General features: G+C 44.1%; 1 protein-coding gene across 1 annotated transcript in view; it reads left to right on the top strand.

Moving 5' to 3' along the window:
* LOC134966968 (B-cell receptor CD22-like) overlaps positions 1–17,379 on the top strand; it is a 65,192-nt gene that overhangs the window by 25,786 nt on the left and 22,027 nt on the right. The window contains exons 4-6 of the mRNA XM_063943979.1: positions 9,437–9,548; positions 11,865–11,928; positions 13,921–13,991. Of these exons, the coding sequence (XP_063800049.1) occupies positions 9,437–9,548; positions 11,865–11,928; positions 13,921–13,991 (247 nt within the window). The remainder of the gene's footprint in view (positions 1–9,436; positions 9,549–11,864; positions 11,929–13,920; positions 13,992–17,379) is intronic.

Genomic DNA, 17,379 nt, shown 5'->3' with positions numbered 1-17,379 from the left:
ATCCTCAGATCACTCCAGTCTCACACTGAATCAGATCCTCATCATTGCCATCTTTGCTGACAGACACTGCCACAGTAGATTACGTTATACATTGATGGGGTGTTAAATCCTGGAGTGTTATTTATGATGAATCATCTCTTGTACTGTAGACAGGTTTAGAAACTTGGTTGACTGACAGATCATCGCTCTTCATCCTTGCTGATATTGGCTAACTTGTTTCACAAAAAAAGGGGGCCCCACACCGCACACCCAGCTCCTCTGTTCTTTAAAACTCTCCCGAGTCTTGCGTCAGCAGCAGCAGCGCTGCAAAAAATCACAAGGAAATGACAGACGCAGCCAGAGCCTACTCCTTGCGCTGGCAGCTAGAGAGGAATGGGACCGGAGAGACTTCACACACTGATTTGCTGGTACTTTATGACCTTCCACTTTATCACTTCACCAAGCTTAATAAATCTGCCCCTATATTTATGATGTTCTTTATGCTGAGAGAAACATGCATAACTGTGAGTATGGCTGTACTTACGCTGATTATGTATTGGACGGCCTTGAGATTCAGAAGATCTGCTGATGTGTATTAATACTCTGCCATACCACTGCCAACAGTACACACATACTTCAACAGTACTGTAGGAAGGACAGACCACAGCCGATTTCCATCGGCAAAAGCAGCGCCCATAGATTTGAATGGGGGGGCTGCTATGCAAGTTGGCTTAACCAAGCTCTGCCAGTTAACTCCATCTAAAGATGTCTATCTATCTATCTATCTATCTATCTATCTATCTATCTATCTATCTATCTATCTATCTATCTATCTATCTATCTATCGGAGGCTAAGGGTTACCTTTTCACTGGATCTGATGCCCATACATGCCCAGTATGCAAGTCTGTAAATAAATGTGTCTGGTTCGGATGCTAGAGGGAGTATGGGCAAACATGGCCATGGCCACACCCACTTATTAATACAGTACATTCACTTGTTAATACATGCACCTAGAAGAGGGGCATTCCACTACATCCGACATGGGACCCCTGATGATCCTTGTACCAGGTAATTGGCAGAGCCGGATAAAGGGAGGGGCAGCCGTCCCAGGGCCCCCACATATTAGGGGCCCCCACACACTGTATCAGAGGAGTCTTCCTTCGGCGACTCGGCTGTTCATTAACAGCGGCCACTGAGGAGCTCCTCCATTCACAGTCCTGCTTACGGGATCATGAAGGGAAATCCCGCGAGACAGTGACTGTGTGCTCCGGCAGTGCTGTCCCCTGCTGTTGCGTGAGTGAAGAGTTGAGGTGGGGGTATTGCCGGTGTTGGGCAGAATCTCACTACAGTGGAGCAGCTCTAAACAAAACTACAGCTCCCAGCAGCCCTTGCTGCTGGGAGCTGTAGTATTATCTAGAGTTGGTTTACTGTAGTGCAGTGTCGCCGGAAACCAGGTGCTGTGCGTGTCTCCGGTGCCAGGCATGTAAGTGTGTGTGTTTGTTTTTTGCGGGGTAAGGAGCTTTTCCAACAACTTTACTAGTGTGGGCCTCCATAACCTCCATTACCCTGGGCCCCAACCAACCTTAATCCAGCTCTGGTAACCAGTACCCTCCCCTCCCCCCCCCTTGGTTCCCCAGGTACTATGCATGCCTGTGCCGAACGCTGAATCAAAGTACCTGATTCTGATTTGGGAATAAAGTAAGAGAGGACGAGTAACTCATACCCTATCAAAATGTAACACATAAAAATCGGTACAAATTAGAAAAGGGGGCATGGCCATGAGTGTCAGGGAGTGGCCACGCCCCTTTTCTTATACTTTCAATGGAAGTTTGGAGAGCCAAAAATCGGTACAGACCATGAAAAAAGGTACTGTACCTGCTAAAAAGGTCCAGTTGGAGGGTATGTTAACTGCACCTGGACACACCTTGTTGCAATGAAAGGGAGCAAATATATACAATATTTTTGCATGCAGGGTAAATACTGGCTGCTTTTGCATGTAGCCCACAATAATGGACAGATTTATTTTTACACTGCAATTTAGATTTCGGTTTGGACACACACCACCCAAATCAAACTCTCTCTGCACATGTTACGTCTGCCCTCCTGCAGTGCAGCATGGTTTTATAAAGGTGCAAAATTACTTGCTCTTTATTGCTTAATTCCCAAATCTGAATCAGGCCCAAAGCAATAGTGGTATCCTACAAATCTAATATCTAATATTCCTCATAAAATTGTTCTTTTCACTTGTTTATAACAAAGTGAATATTAGAAGCCATTGGGGCTATTTATGAATCAATTCTGGTCTTAAAATAGTTGACAATTTCTGTTTCTGCATATTTAAGGGTAGAGTTTACTGTATCCCTTAAATGTACCAAATAGGAAAGCAGGAGTTATCTATCTTTTCCTGTCTGTCGACTCCCGCTTCAGCCATCGCCATCATTTTCAAAGAGGATGGTATGTAACATTGGGCCTAATTCAGGCCCCGTCGCTGATGTGCGGGAATGACTATGAAGCGTTTTTGCACATCTGCACTAGAGATGTGCGGCGGACACTTTTCGGGTTTTGGTTTTGGATCTGGATGATTAAAAAAAAAAAAAAAACAGCTAAAATAACAGAATTTGGGGGTAATTTTGATCCTACGATATTATTAACTTAAATAACATTCATTTCCACTAATTTCTAGTCTATTCTGAACACCCCACACCTCACAATATTGATTTTAGGCCAATAGGTTGCACCAAGGTCGCCGGATGACTAAGCTAAGCGACCCAAGTGGGCGGCACAAACACCTGGCCCATCTAGGAGTGGCGCTGCAGTGGCAGACAGGATGGCAGTTTTAAAAACTAGGCCCCAAACAGCACATGATGCAAAGAAAAAAAGAGGTGCAAAATGGAATTGTTTTGCCCCCCCCCCCCCCCCTCCCACCATTATGTTGTTTAAACAGGACATGCACAGTTTAATAAACCCATCATTTCAGCGACAGGTGGTCCCCCTGCAAAAAGCTCACCAAGTTCTCCGAATCATAGCTAGCTACAAACATACCACCTCCTTCTTTGATGACTTTTCACATAATGAGAAGAGACAAGAGGAAGAGGACAGTGTCAAGAAGGTGATTCAAAATTAGAGAGGCACACGTAATCAGGAACAACACACACTCCACTCCTATATTGGTGTGGAACAGAAAGGACATTAACCAAGCAAATATATAAGTATTAATTACCACATTACTGGACAAACTGAAAAACTAGGGGCCAAAGCCTCCGAAATTGTACCCCCTTCTCCATGTTCAGGGATTAAGATTATCTCGGATTTAATGCTGAGATACAAATAAACTGGTGTATACCACATGATCAAGATTGGATATTTTCCCCTCCACGGAGTCTGGAGACTTATTTTGTGAAAATCTTGTGGGTTTCTTTTTTTTCCCATTTTTGTTGCATTTTTATTTACATATTTTGTGGCAGATGCTTTATTGTTGTTTTTCACAGCTCCCAGTAACACGCATGTGAGCATACCTGTGTGTCCCAGTTACACATGTGAGCATACCTGTGTGTCTTGTTTATTTTATTCATATTTTATTTTTAAATAAAGCAGCCCTGGCCCTTAGGTGTTTTAGAAGTCCCTCATTAGCCCCCACTGCAGCACCGGATCGGGCAAGTTGAGTTCGTGTGGGTTTGGTACAGTACTAAGCAGGACTGTGCAGTGAATTTTTTGTTATTCAGCCCCTGCCCTAGTGGAGGTTACCACTCTAGTCGAACCTCATTTCATATTTAGTAAGACTATGGAAGGAAGCAATGATAACCTCTGTGCCCACAGCAGGTCTCAGCCTGGCTATCCAGCCACCATGAAACTCCATACTGTGCCTTATTCAGTAACTGTTTGTGCCTCACATGAGCTCCTGGCCCATCTAGTGCTGCAGTGCAATGGAAAGCTGATGCAGTGCAAGATCACTGAAACTCTGTTTTTCTAACACCGCGAGGTCTTGCGAAAACCCTACGCAGCTCTTAGAAAAAGAAGTTCTCTGTACAACAAATGCACATCTTCTAAATAAATAATCCCAAAATGTGGAACATCAATAGTAAATAAAAATTAAGGTTGACTAACTGGAGCCATTCATTTGAGTGAGTCCCTAACATGAAAAAATTGAGAAGAACCTCTCTCTAATGCTCCGGCAGAAAATATCACTTTTACATCTCCGGCAGTTGTGCTGGACTATGATTCAGTCTCTTCTGAGTCACACTGACTTTGGCCACAAATGTGGTCTCTCCCCACTTTATTTAAAAACACTTAGTCAAAAGAGCAATTTCCATTTCCACCTTTGCAGCTATGTTTTCACAAATCTGATTGTGATGTTGAAGCTTGTTTCATATCTGCTCTAGGCTTTCATTTAAACCTAGGATCAAGTACAGCAGCACCCCTGGAATTATACTGCAGCACCTTTGGACTTATACAACATAGGCAGCACCCCTGGAGAATTACACAGCACAGCAGACAGGCAACAGCACCTCTGAATTAAACATCAGTGGTGCAGCACCCCTGGACTGATAGGGAAGAGGGGCAGCACCCCATATAGGGTATCACCCCTGGAATGAAGTGACAAAGAAAAGTCATGCAAGATGGAATTGTCCGTGGGTCCTCCCACCCACCCTTATGTTGTATAAACAGGACATGCACACTTTAACAAACCAATCATTTCAGCAAAAGAGTCTTCCACACGACTGTGGCTGAAAGGATTGGTTTGTTTGGGCCCCCACCAAAAAAAAAGCTATTCATTTCTCCTTTCACAAACTGGCTCTACAGTTGCAAGATGTCATCCTCATCCTCAGAAATAATATTCAAACAAAACAACATCATTTACAGTAGGTGTCAGTGGACTTCTTACGCTATTACCCAAAGTTTCTGAACTTGACATTGACTTATGATGAATGCGCTGCAGTTGACGTATAAGGGCGGATGTTTCTAGGTGGTTAACGTCCTTACCCCCACTTATTATGGATTGACAATGGCAAAAGATGAGGTGGCTTTTTTGGTATTTTGCCCAGGCATGACAATGGGCTTTTTCATCTCATGGACAACAACTGTCTCCACTGGTGCCTTATTCAAACAAACCACATCTCCATCAGACTCCTCATTGTCAACTTCCTCCACAGCGCCAGCTACACCCATATCCTCCTCATCCTGGTGTACTTTCACAGCAGGCATTCCCAACCGCGGTCCTCAAGGCACACCAACAGTGCAGGTTTTAGTGATATCCAGGCTTCAGCACAGATGGTTAAATCAAAATAACTGAGGTACTAATTAAGTCACCTGTGCTGAAGCCTGGATGTCACTAAAACCAGGACTGTTAGTGTGCCTTGAGGACCGAGGTTGGGAATGCCTGTTCTACAGTGACATCCTCAAACTCAATATCAACAAATGGACTAATGGAACTTTTCCCAGCGCCTGCAGAGGGTGTGTAGGGTGTGCAAATGGTGGTAGAAGCCTCCTCTTCCCATACAGTGTTGTGAAGGTCAGGCCTAGACATCGCAACCGCGGACAGTGCCAGCACCCCTGTATTTTCACAACACCCCTGTAATTTTACAGCATACAAGACAAGGCCAGTGTACATTTATTTTTACTGCACCCCTGTATTTTACAGCATACAGACCAGTTTACTTTTATTTTAACAGCAGCACCCCTGTATTTTTAAAGCATACAGGACCTGTGCACTTTTATTTTAACAACAGCCCCCTTGTCTTTTTACAGCATTCAGGACCAGTGTAGTTTTATTTTAACAGCAGCACCCCTGTATTTTTACAGCTTACAATACATTTGCCCAGAATATTTACAGCATACAATACAGGACCAGTGTACATTGATTTTCACTGCATCCCAGAATTTTTACAGCATACAAGCCAGGGCCAGTGTACATTAATTTTACTGCATCCCATATTTTTTACAGCATACAAGACAAGTACAGTGTATGTTAATTTTACTGCACCCCTGAATTTTTACAGCATACAAGACATGGCTAGTGTACATTTAATTTACTACACCCCAACATTTTTACAGCATACAAGGCAGGGCCAGTGTACTTTTTTTTTTAACAACAGCACACCTGTATTTTTACAGCATACAGGACCAGTATGATTTTATTTTAATAGCTGCACTCCTGAATTTTTATAGCATACAAGGCCAGTGTACTTTTATTTTAACAGAAGCACCCCTGAATTTTTACAGCAAACAAGACTGGGCCAGCCCCCTTGTATTTTTACAGCATACAGGACCAGTGTGCTTTTGTTTTAACAACCGCATCCCTGAATTTTTACAGCATACAGGACCAGTGTGCTTTTATTTTAACAGAAGCACCCCTGAATTTTGACAGCATACAAGACTGGGCCAGCACCCCTATATTTTACAGCATACAGAATCAGTGTGCTTTTATTTTAACAACTGCACCCCTGAATTTTTACAGCATACAGGACCAATGTGCTTTTATTTTAACAACAGAAGCACCCCTGAATTTTTACAGCATACATGATTGGGCCAACGCCCCTGTATTTTCACAACATACAGTACCAGTGTGCTATTTATTTTAACAACAGCAACCCTGACATTTTACAGCATACAGGAGGACAGTGCCCCTGTCCCCTGTAGAACACAGTGACAGCCAGGACAGCAACAACACCCATGTACAGCTGCAGCACTCCTAACAGCACATGAAACACCAGTGACAGTGACAGCCAGGACAGCACCCCTAACAGCACAGGTACACCACAGTGACAGGAGAAGCACCCCTACAGAGCACACACTGACCCCACCTGACGCCACCACCCACAGAGAGGTCTGTCTCCCTAACTCTCCTGGTCCCGAGTGAAAATGGCGGTGATGCAGGCTGTTTATATGGAATCCAAAACCTGTGAGAATCCGACAGCGGGATGATGACGTTTTGCCTCGTTCTGGTTTCCGAGTCTGGCGGGAAGTCCTGAGCCCGGCTCAGATCCGGGATCGGAGCGTGACAATCGGGGGGTTCAGTTCTCTGAGAACCGAACTCGCTCATCTCTAATCTACACATGCGCGTATGCCGATATGTGCGTATGCAAGTTCCTAAACTGCGTTCTCTCATAACACAGTTTAAGACCTGAAGGGGGGGAGGGAACTGGGCATCGCCGCTGCATTTTGTGGGTGTCGATGCTCCATTTAAGGGGCGCGTTCCGGACAGTGGAGGCGTGTCTGGACCATTGCTGAGTCAGGTCGCATCGGCTGTGACGTGACGTAACTGTGACCCAAAACATGGCGAGTAGTCGTCTGACTTCGCAGCTAGGTTGCGTAGCAGAGGGCTACTAAAAACATGCAAAGGCATTGCCGACGTACATGGCTTTGCATGTCTGTGGGGTGGGGCAGTACCCAGCATACTGGGCAGACTGCCCTGTGCTGGGCGTCCTCCCGCATGTCAAAGAATTTGATTGTAGATGTGCATTTTTTTGCACATCTAAGATCAGTTCCTAATTACCCCCATTATTTACAAGGCTAATGGCATTTAATGCACAATTCTGTGGGCTGCATGATATCTTGAGATGGGATGTCTTCCTTACTGTAGTTTGGAAACCAGTAGCAGCTGTGATGGTTGTTGCAGCCACTTCTGATAACTTTTGTGTAAAGATGTTATGCTAATGAAGGTCATTCCGAGTTGATCGCTCGCTAGCAGTTTTTAGCAGCCGTGCAAACGCATTGTCGCCGCCCACTGGGAGTGTATTTTTGCTTTGCAGAAGTGAACACGCTTGTGCAGCAGAGCGCCAGCAAAACCTTTTTGCGCAGAACAAGACCAGCCCTGAACTTACTCTTCGTGTGCGTTGATTCTAACGTTGGTGGGTTGGCTTTTGACGTCACACACCCACCCAGCGTTCGCCCAGCCACGCCTGCGTTTTCCCTGGCACGCCTGCGTTTTTACAAACACTCCCAGAAAACGGTCAGTTGACACCCAGAAATGCCCCCTTCCTGTCAATCTTCTTGCTTTGTTCCGTGCGACTGAAAGCTTCGATTGAACCTGTGCAAAACCACAAAGGACTTTGTACCCATACGTCATGCGTGCACATTGCGGTGCATGCGCATGTGCAGAAATGCCGATTTTTAGCCTGATCGCTGTGCTGCGAACAACGGCAGCTAGCAATCAACTCGGAATGACCCCCAATATCCTGTGTAAATAGACGCCTACTACAGGCTTCTGTGATGGGTTGCTGCGTAAGTGGTCACAGCATCAGATCATTTGCATGAACATTGGCCATCTGTGTAACCCTCAGGGGAATGTTCTGCATATGTACAGCCATTATAAGATTTGTACGTAATCCTTGGGGTTAATTTACAAATCTGAAACAGACACAATGGGGGTCATTCTGACTTGTTTGCACGCTGCAGCTTTTCGCAGCGGTGCTATTGGGTCAGAACTGCGCATGCGCTGGCGCCAATGTGCACCGGCGAATGTCAGACGGCCGACGGCCATCATTGCCTAGCGATCGCCTCTGCCTGATTGACAGGCAGAGGTGGTTGCTGGGCAGGAGGGGACGGCATGGCGGCATTTGGCCGCCATTTTCGAGGCGCAGTCCGGCCAATGCAGGCATGGCCGGACTGTGCGGGGGGCGAGCTCCAGTGGTTGTGTGACGTCACATGCAGCCATTGTGACCCAGGGCAGCGATGAGTAACTCCCGGCCAGTCGCAGGAGCTGCGCTTGCCGGGAGTTATGGGCCCTACACATTGGCCGACATCAGTCAAAGATATGAACGATCTCGTTCATAAATGAACGAGATACCGTTCATATCTTTGAGTGTGGAGGCTCCAGCAATGAACGATGCGCGGCCCCGCGCTCGTTCATCGCTGGCCCCCGTCGGCTGTACATGCAGGCTAATATGGACGATCTCGTCCATATTTGCCTGCACTTCAATGCAGCCGGGTGACGGGGGTAGTGAAGAAACGTATCCGCCGTCGGGCAGCTCGGTGGCGGATCGGCCAATGTGTAGGGCCCATTACTCTTCAATTACAAAAGCATCGCCGCTGTGTGATGCTTTTGTACCTGAAGGGGGGGGAGGGGGGCGGCCAGACATGCGGGGTGGACTAGCCCTGTGCTGGGCATCCCCCCGCATGTCTGTGTCAGTGATCGTAACTGTGCCAAATTTAGCACAGCTACGATCAGGTCAGACTGACCCCCTATGTGCGGTAGAACCAAGAATGTGCTATGGCCACAAGGGGGTCCACCGGTAGAAGTAAAGTGAATGTGGGTGAGTTTTCTTTACTCTCAGTGACTTTTATTACCCTTATAATGTACTTTGTATCACACATTATTATGCCATGTAACTACTGTATGTTATCCTTGTGCAGGTTACCACAAACACACTATGGGTTAATAACATAAAATAAGCTTTTTACATTGTGCGTCATCATGAGCTGCCAACTAATGTGATAGCTTCTTTTTCTTTATTACAGCTCAAAAAGCTGATAGTCTAATTGCTAAAAGTGACTTGTTACTTGTGATTCTGTTGGTGTTGGGTGGAGGTCTTCTGATTCTGCTTATACTGGTCGTCTTCTTTTATATAAGGTAATACACTGCAACCTGAGATAGCCTCAATAAGATTGTTATGAGTTATTACTGTAATGGGGATGTGAACTTGCCTCACATTTCTTGGAATTTCTGAAAAATATTAAAGATAAAAAAGTGTAATATACCACTATGTAGACAAAAGTGATTTGACCTCCTCCACCCCACACACACACACACACACACACACACAAACACACACACACGCACATAAACAAGCGAAATTGTGTGTTCCTCCAGCAGACATGTGTTCATGAAGGTATAAAGCGGGCAATGGGGCACTGATTAGATCATTTGCCAACAAAATTACTTGCCGGAAAGGAGCGTACCGAGTTTGAAAAGGGGATCATCGTAGGCTACGTGATGTCATGTGTCCAGGGTGATGCTGGACTGGTATACAGAAAATTCAGTAACTCAGATGAACTGGCCTGCTCAGAATACAGATCTTTACCCAATTGAGAACCTCTGTGAAGAATTGGGGTGCATTCTAGATCGACGCAACCTTCTTCAGTGTCACAGTTGGTCACTGTACTTAAGGCAGACTGGCAAAACTTACCACCTGCTGTTGTCCAGGAACTTGCGGACAGTTTTCCAAGAAGGGTGTCTGCACATGGTGGCCCTACAAAGTACTGACGTCAATAAAATCATGTTGACCTACTTGCTGTCAGTGTCCAATCACCTTTGTCTACATAGTGTGCATAATATATACATTTTGTTTGCTGTATCTTCCCGAGGACAGGGTGCAAGTCCCCAAAACCTTGAAGGAGTAAAGTTTGTTCTCTTAAAAATCCTGCAGTGCCGTGTTTGTCTTCTGCTGCAGAAAACAATTGGGACTTATTAATATATATATATATATATATATATATATATATGTGTGATGGGGGAAAGCTTATCGGCGCTTAACAGCGATACCAAACTGTACTAGAGTGCAGACCAGGATATTATGAATGACCAATCAAATGGTCACCTTGTTTAGACACTCCCTTTAATATATTCGGGCGTCAGCTACACCTTAAAGAGAGAAGCATTGGTAAAGTGCTTCATGTACAGTGTAAAAGAAAAGGAGGATAAGGTGATTTTAAGCGACCAATGGTGTCTTACAACTTGGAGGAGACTCAAATTAAAAGTAATAAAAATTTAATAAATATAATTAGCACCAATACAAAAGTAAATAAAACAATGGCCCTATGCAAGGAGCCAAAAAATTAATAAGAAATCACTAGAACTACATACAAAATATAAGTTAGTATAAAATTGATAGTACAAACTTATATAAGACAGGAGGAAAATTGTCCTAACAATAAAAAATTGGAAATAAGATCAGCATAAAAAAAGTGTATAAATAAGGTTCTTAGCTTTTAAGAAGGTATGTATCATAACACCCAACGCGTTTCATCCTATCTGGACTTCATCAAGGACTTCATCCAGATAGGACGATACGCGTTGGGTGTTATGATACATACCTTCTCAAAAGCTAAGAACCTTATTTATAAACATTTTTAATGCTGATCTTATTTCCAATTTTTTATTGTTAGGACAATTTTCCTCCTGTCTTATATAAGTTTGTACTATCAATTTTATACTAACTTATATTTTGTATGTAGTTCTAGTGATTTCTTATTAATTTTTTGTCTCCTTGCATAGGGCCATTGTTTTATTTACTTTTGTATTGGTGCTAATTATATTTTATAAAATTTTAATTACTTTTAATTTGCAGGCTTCCGTGCATTGGCCAATTCACTAGCTAAACCCCCATCATTTATTTATTGATGTTGTGAAGATAAGTGAGCTTGCTTTGGTGAGTGCTGAACTTTCTGTTTGTATATATATATATATATATTACACATTGTCCTGCCCACTTGCTGATGTGCATTACATCTTCAAGTCATGCCCACCCTATTCTATTCATATCTGATCTCTGCATCTTCCGGGTGAATAGTAAAAGTACAGTAAGTAGTAAAATGTTTTGGTGCTTGTATTGTAGTTGACCCAATGATGAAGGTTTGACAACTGAAACGGGCCGTAGGGATGGCTGTGTATTTACTTATGGACTTTAGCCCACATAATCCTGATGAGTATAAGCAACTTATCTTAATATATATACTTCCCAAATTTGATTATTATTGGTGGCTCGAGTTGTAATGAAGATAACCACAACTTCGGAAACAAATCATGTAGAAGTCAATATATACTCATTGTGGATGTTTGTATGAACTCTTTTATGGGCAATTGTATATTATTATACTAGATGTGATCATTTCCTTCTGTAGTAAATCTCGTTATACGGTGCTAATCTGCCAATTTTTTTAATTTTAGAAGAAAGAGGAGCAAGTCAGCTCATGATACTCCCCCAATCCTTGGAGCAACTACCATGATCCCTGTGAGTTTTTTTCTTATTACAAACTAGTTACTAGCCCAGACAGACAAAACAACATAACAGTAATTTTGTTATTATTAATAAACTAGTTACCAGACCAACCAGACAAAACAACATAACAATAATGTCAGCGTCGGCGCAATTTATGTCCCAGCGTGGAGTAGCGATACAGCATTTTGGGGGTAGCATTGTTGTGTTGGGCGGTGTAGTCCGGACAACGGAGGCATGTCTGGACTGTTTGCGGGGCAGGCCATGACCGCTGCAAGATGTCACACGCAGCCGCTGTGACCCTAAACATGGCAGCCCAGCAACTGCCTTCGCAGCTAGGCTTTCAGAGGCAGTGGGCTACCCATATGCTAGAGAAATGAGTTGTAGTTTTGCGATCTCTCGCAAAACTACAACTCATGCTGAATTAGACCCTTATTAATTAGTACAGATGTAGCCACGCTTGATGTGGCTGCGCTTAGTTGCACCCGCAACTGCTTTGCCACGATGAGTGTGCATGCCATCATGTGCGTGCATATATTCACACCTGCCACCCATACGTATTGCATTGCTGGGTCAAGGGTGCTAATAACTGTGGCCAGGTGCAGCTAGGCATTGCCGCAATGCGTGCGCATGTGCGTACACATCGGAGTAACGATGAGCCTGGCTACATCTAAACCACCTGTGCTGAGCCATGGATAGCTTTAAAACCTGCACTGTTAGATTGTCTTGAGGACCGAGTTTGGGAAACACTGGAATAGGACTAAAATACATAAATGGGTTCCTATTCTTTACCTCAGCAAAAATATTAAAATTAAAAGATGGTGCCTGCCGGTCATATTCAGGTTCAGTTGTGTGGTGCTCAACGCAGTTAAAACTCTGTCTGTCCTCGTTGCTTCTGGTCAGCTGCCACCAGGTGGAAGGTAAGGAGTGAAGAGAGCAGAAGGCAACAGGAAAAGTCAGTGTTGGGGCAAAGGGTAGAAGGATGGGGACAAACAGGGAAATTTAGGAACAGAAACACACAAAGAAAAAGACACACAGACACAAATAGGGGCACAGGCATACCTGTATATATAAAATTGAAGACAGGAAGAATAACAGAATGGAGAAAAAGAAGGGAGCGATAGAGGGAAATATACAGATGGAGAGAATGCAGACAATGAAGAAAGCAGCGGGGGGGGGGGGGGAGTGCTCAGGGGCCACATACCAGGTGGATAAGGAGTAGACTGAGGGGGAGGGGGGGCATCAGGAGGTAGATTGGCAGGGGGGATAGATGCGGGAGCTGTGCAGGAAGGTTGGGAGACACGTGCTGGAGACATACTGGGAGAATATAGGTAAGAGATAGCCACAGTGGACACGCGTAGGAGATTATCTGAGATAAGGGGAAATACATGTGGGAGATATACAGGGAGGCTAGGAGACACATAGGCAGGAGAGTGTGAGGGGGCAGAGATGAGAAAAAGGGCCTGGATTCTGGAGATGGAGACTGGAGTCCTCCTCATAGTTCAAGGGGTTCAAGGGGTCAGAGAGCTGCTCCTCCAATTAGGGACTCTTTCAGTCAGCATGTGATGAGCTCCTTCAGTTTGAACTAAGCACATGCCCCTTAGACCCCTGTAAGGAGACTCAGGGGAGTGTGAGAGGAGCTGCAGGAAGTCAGACTTCCCTTGCTGATCTCTCTGATTCAGTCCTTGCAGAGTGCAGCACAATGAATACACCCGATTGCACGCCACAGCTTGCACAACTCTTTCTGCTGGGCAGAGCAGAGAAGGCAGACGGGCTCCTTGAGCCCCACCAGACCTTAGGCAGTAGACTATCACCTTGTCAGTAATCCAGCCCTGGTGTGGAACAATCCATTTTGTAATGGTGCAAAAGTTCATCGGTGCAATCTTCAGCTCATGATCGACCATTTGAATTGCATTTCCATAATTTGCTGATTATATAGTCTACAAATAGAGCTGCGACGTTGATGAGCAATTAATGTCTGTGATTATTATATTCTTCTTCACTCAGCACATGATGGGTCACGAGCAAATACTAGAGGAACATCATGAGTATGGAAATATCCAGACAACAAGATCCCCGTGAGTTCCTCCTACTTATCTCTGCAATTAAGTTTTTGTGTTGTTGTTTTCTTTCTTGCTACTGAGAAATTGCGTTGCATACTGCATGAAAAAGTAATGATAAAATGAAATTAACATAACATATGTCTATGCATGGATGTACAAAAAGCTAAATTATTACACTGTCAGTGTAATATTTAAAGTAAACACACACACACACACACACACACACACACACACATAGGGCAGGTAAACCTTTGATTAAAAAAGAAAGAGAAATTGCAGTAATTCATGTAAATCAGTTAAAGAATTGTAGACAGGTGCAATTTATCTGCGTACCAAAAAGCTAATAAATATTATCCTTATCTGTTCTTGTCTTTGAGTCCTTTTAGTTTTTTTTAAACTGGTCGCATCCTAATAATATATGTATAAAGATTATTTCCAAGGATGTAATGTTGATCCACAAAAAGTACCATTAATCTAGTCAAAAATGGGATCCTTAGCAGAGAGAAATACCAAAGCGGCTGGGCAATCCTCACATCTCTCAGTAGCCAGCAGCATTTATCATACTCCATCACTGGGACTTTCCTGGGATTAACTCTATTATCCTAATATCATCAGACAAACTTTACATTTTATTAAATGACTTAAAGACAACAACAAATAAATTCAATATCTATTCGCTATTGGTGCTCAAACAAATTACATTAACTTACAACAGTACTGCGCTAGAGGGTGACTTTGTTTAACCTCTTTTTTAACCTCTATCTATCTATCTATCTATCTATCTATCTATCTATCTATCTATCTATCTATCTATCTATCTGTCTGTCTGTCTGTCTAACTAAATATCTGTCTATCTATCTATCTATCTATCTATCTATCTATCTGTCTGTCTGTCTGTCTGTCTGTCTGTCTGTCTGTCTGTCTGTCTTCTCTCTCTCTCTAACTAAATATCTGATTATCTATCTAACTAAATATCTATCTATCATCTATCTGTCTGTCTGCATATCTAACTAAATGTATGTCTATCTATCTATCTACAGCATGTATCTAGCTATCTATCTATCTATGTAATATTTTTTTTCTTATTTTTATACCATATTGAACAGATATCGAATTATTCAGGAACTCACACTAAGCAACAGAATATACTCTGTTGGGTGAACCTGGGTTACTCTACATGGGATATGAGCAACAGAACCTCATTGGGTGATCAGAAGCACTCTAGTATGCATTTTAATGATGTACTGTAGCAACTTGATGTGCTCGTTCTGCAGGACAGACACAGGTTCAGTGTAAAAGGCAACTACCTGGGTTTTACCCAAGACCAAAGTGTAATGTGAAAAGATGCAACATACTGTAGGTTGATCCCGTGTTCGTTATTCCATCTCTGACCTAGGATTTGGGTTTAAATGGGGTATATGTGCAATAACTTAGGGACAAGCAGTGAACAAAGAACTCTCAGTTTCAGAAGACATTCTGCAATCAGATTTAGGATATTTTCTCATTGAGCAAATATTGCAAAAACCATCCTCGACCCTTAAATACCCACTAGCTACCGCCCCATCTCTCTTCTCCCATTCGCCTCCAAACTACTTGAACAACTGGTCTACAGCTGTATCGCAAGCTACCTCTCTAACAACTCCATCATTGATCCACTACAATCTGGCTTTCGCCCACTCCACTCCACTGAGACTGCCCTGGTAAAAGTCATCAATGACCTGCTTTTGGCCAAATCCAGGGGTCACTTCTCTCTGCTCATCCTTCTGGACCTCTTTGCTGTCTTTGACATCATGGATCATCCTCTCCTCCTCCGCACACTCCAAAATGTTTGCCTCTCTAGCACTGTCCATGACTGGTTTACCTCTTACCTCACTAACTGCTCCTTCTCTGTGTCTGCCTCCGGCACCACCTCACACCCTTCCATCCTTCCTGTTGGTGTCCCTCAGGGTTCTGTCCTAGTCCCCCTTCTTTTCTCCCTGTACACCTATTCCCTGTGTGCGCTCATTAACTCCTCTGGCCTTCAATACCACCTCTATGCTGATGACACACAACTCTACCTCTCCTCTCCTGATCTGTCCCCCTCTGTCCTCTCTCAGGTTTCCAGCTGCCTCTCCGCCATCTCATCCTGGATTGCTGAGCGCTCTCAGTAGCTCAACATGGACAAAACTGAACTCATTACCTTTCCCCCAGCCAGAGCAACACCCCCTACCAATATCTCTATCACTGTTGACAACACCATCATCTCCCCCATTCCCCAACTCCGCTGCTTGGGTGTCACTCTTGACTCTTCCCTCTCCTTTGCAACCAACATCCAAGCTCTGGCACAATCCTGTCAGTTTCAGCTATGCAACATTGCTCGCATCAGGCCATTTCTCTCCCAGAGTGCAACTAAACTTATCATCCACTCACTGGTCATCTCACAACTCGACTACAGCAATGTTCTCGTCACTGGCCTCACTTGCTCCCATCTTGCTCCCCTCCAATCTGTCCTCAACTTCGCAAATAGGCTTTTCTTCCTCTACCGCCGCTCCACATCTGCCACTCCCCTTCGACAAAATCTGCACTGGCTCCCATTCCCCTACAAAATCATCTTCAAACTCCTCACCCTCACATACAAGGCCATCTCTAATTCCACTGCTCCCTACATCTCCAACCTCCTCTCCCTTCATACTCCCATCCCCCACGGTCGGCCAATGACCATCACCTCTCCTCTGCCCTGGTCACTGCTTCCCATGCTCGAGTTCAAGATTTTGCCCGTGCTGCACCCCTTCAGTGGAATGCGCTCCCCCACTCCATTAGACTCTCCCCGACCTTGCAAAGCTACAAACGGGCACTAAAAACCCACCTATTCATCAAAGCGTACCTTTTCTGATGCATAACCTAGTCCTGAGGCTGCTCCTCCATCCCTCTGCCTCATGCCTTGAACATCTCTGCTTTGCTTACATACTGCCATCAGGCTACCTCCTGCTTGCTTGCACCTCATGTCATCTGTCACCCCTTCCCACTAGATTGTTAGCTCTTCAGAGCAGGGCTCTTTTTCCTCTTGTTGTCAAAGCCCTCTTCTCGACACATTTCACTCACAGCTCTCTCCTACTCAGCGACCATCTTTACCCGCTTTTTCTCCTGCTGGTAAAGGCTCATCTCTATCTATGGCCGCCAGCCCCAAGTAGTACGCTGATTACTCCCTCGCTACTTACATCTTAACTGTGTTATGTTTTGAGAATTGTGGTGCTCTTTGTTGTCTGTACTCTATTTTTGTTATTTATTTACTGTAATGCTAAGTTTTGTCTCCCTGTACTGTCCATTGTACGGCGCTGCAAAACACTTGTGGCGCCTTATAAATAAAATGTAATAATAATAATAATTTATGTGGACACAATTTTTCCAGTTCTTAAATATTACA

This window comes from Pseudophryne corroboree, chromosome 10 (genome assembly GCF_028390025.1).
Source record: "Pseudophryne corroboree isolate aPseCor3 chromosome 10, aPseCor3.hap2, whole genome shotgun sequence".
Taxonomy (NCBI): Eukaryota; Metazoa; Chordata; class Amphibia; order Anura; family Myobatrachidae; genus Pseudophryne; species Pseudophryne corroboree.
The sequence above is the reverse complement of the archived record's forward strand: the minus strand, read 5'-3'. Positions and strand labels throughout refer to the sequence as shown.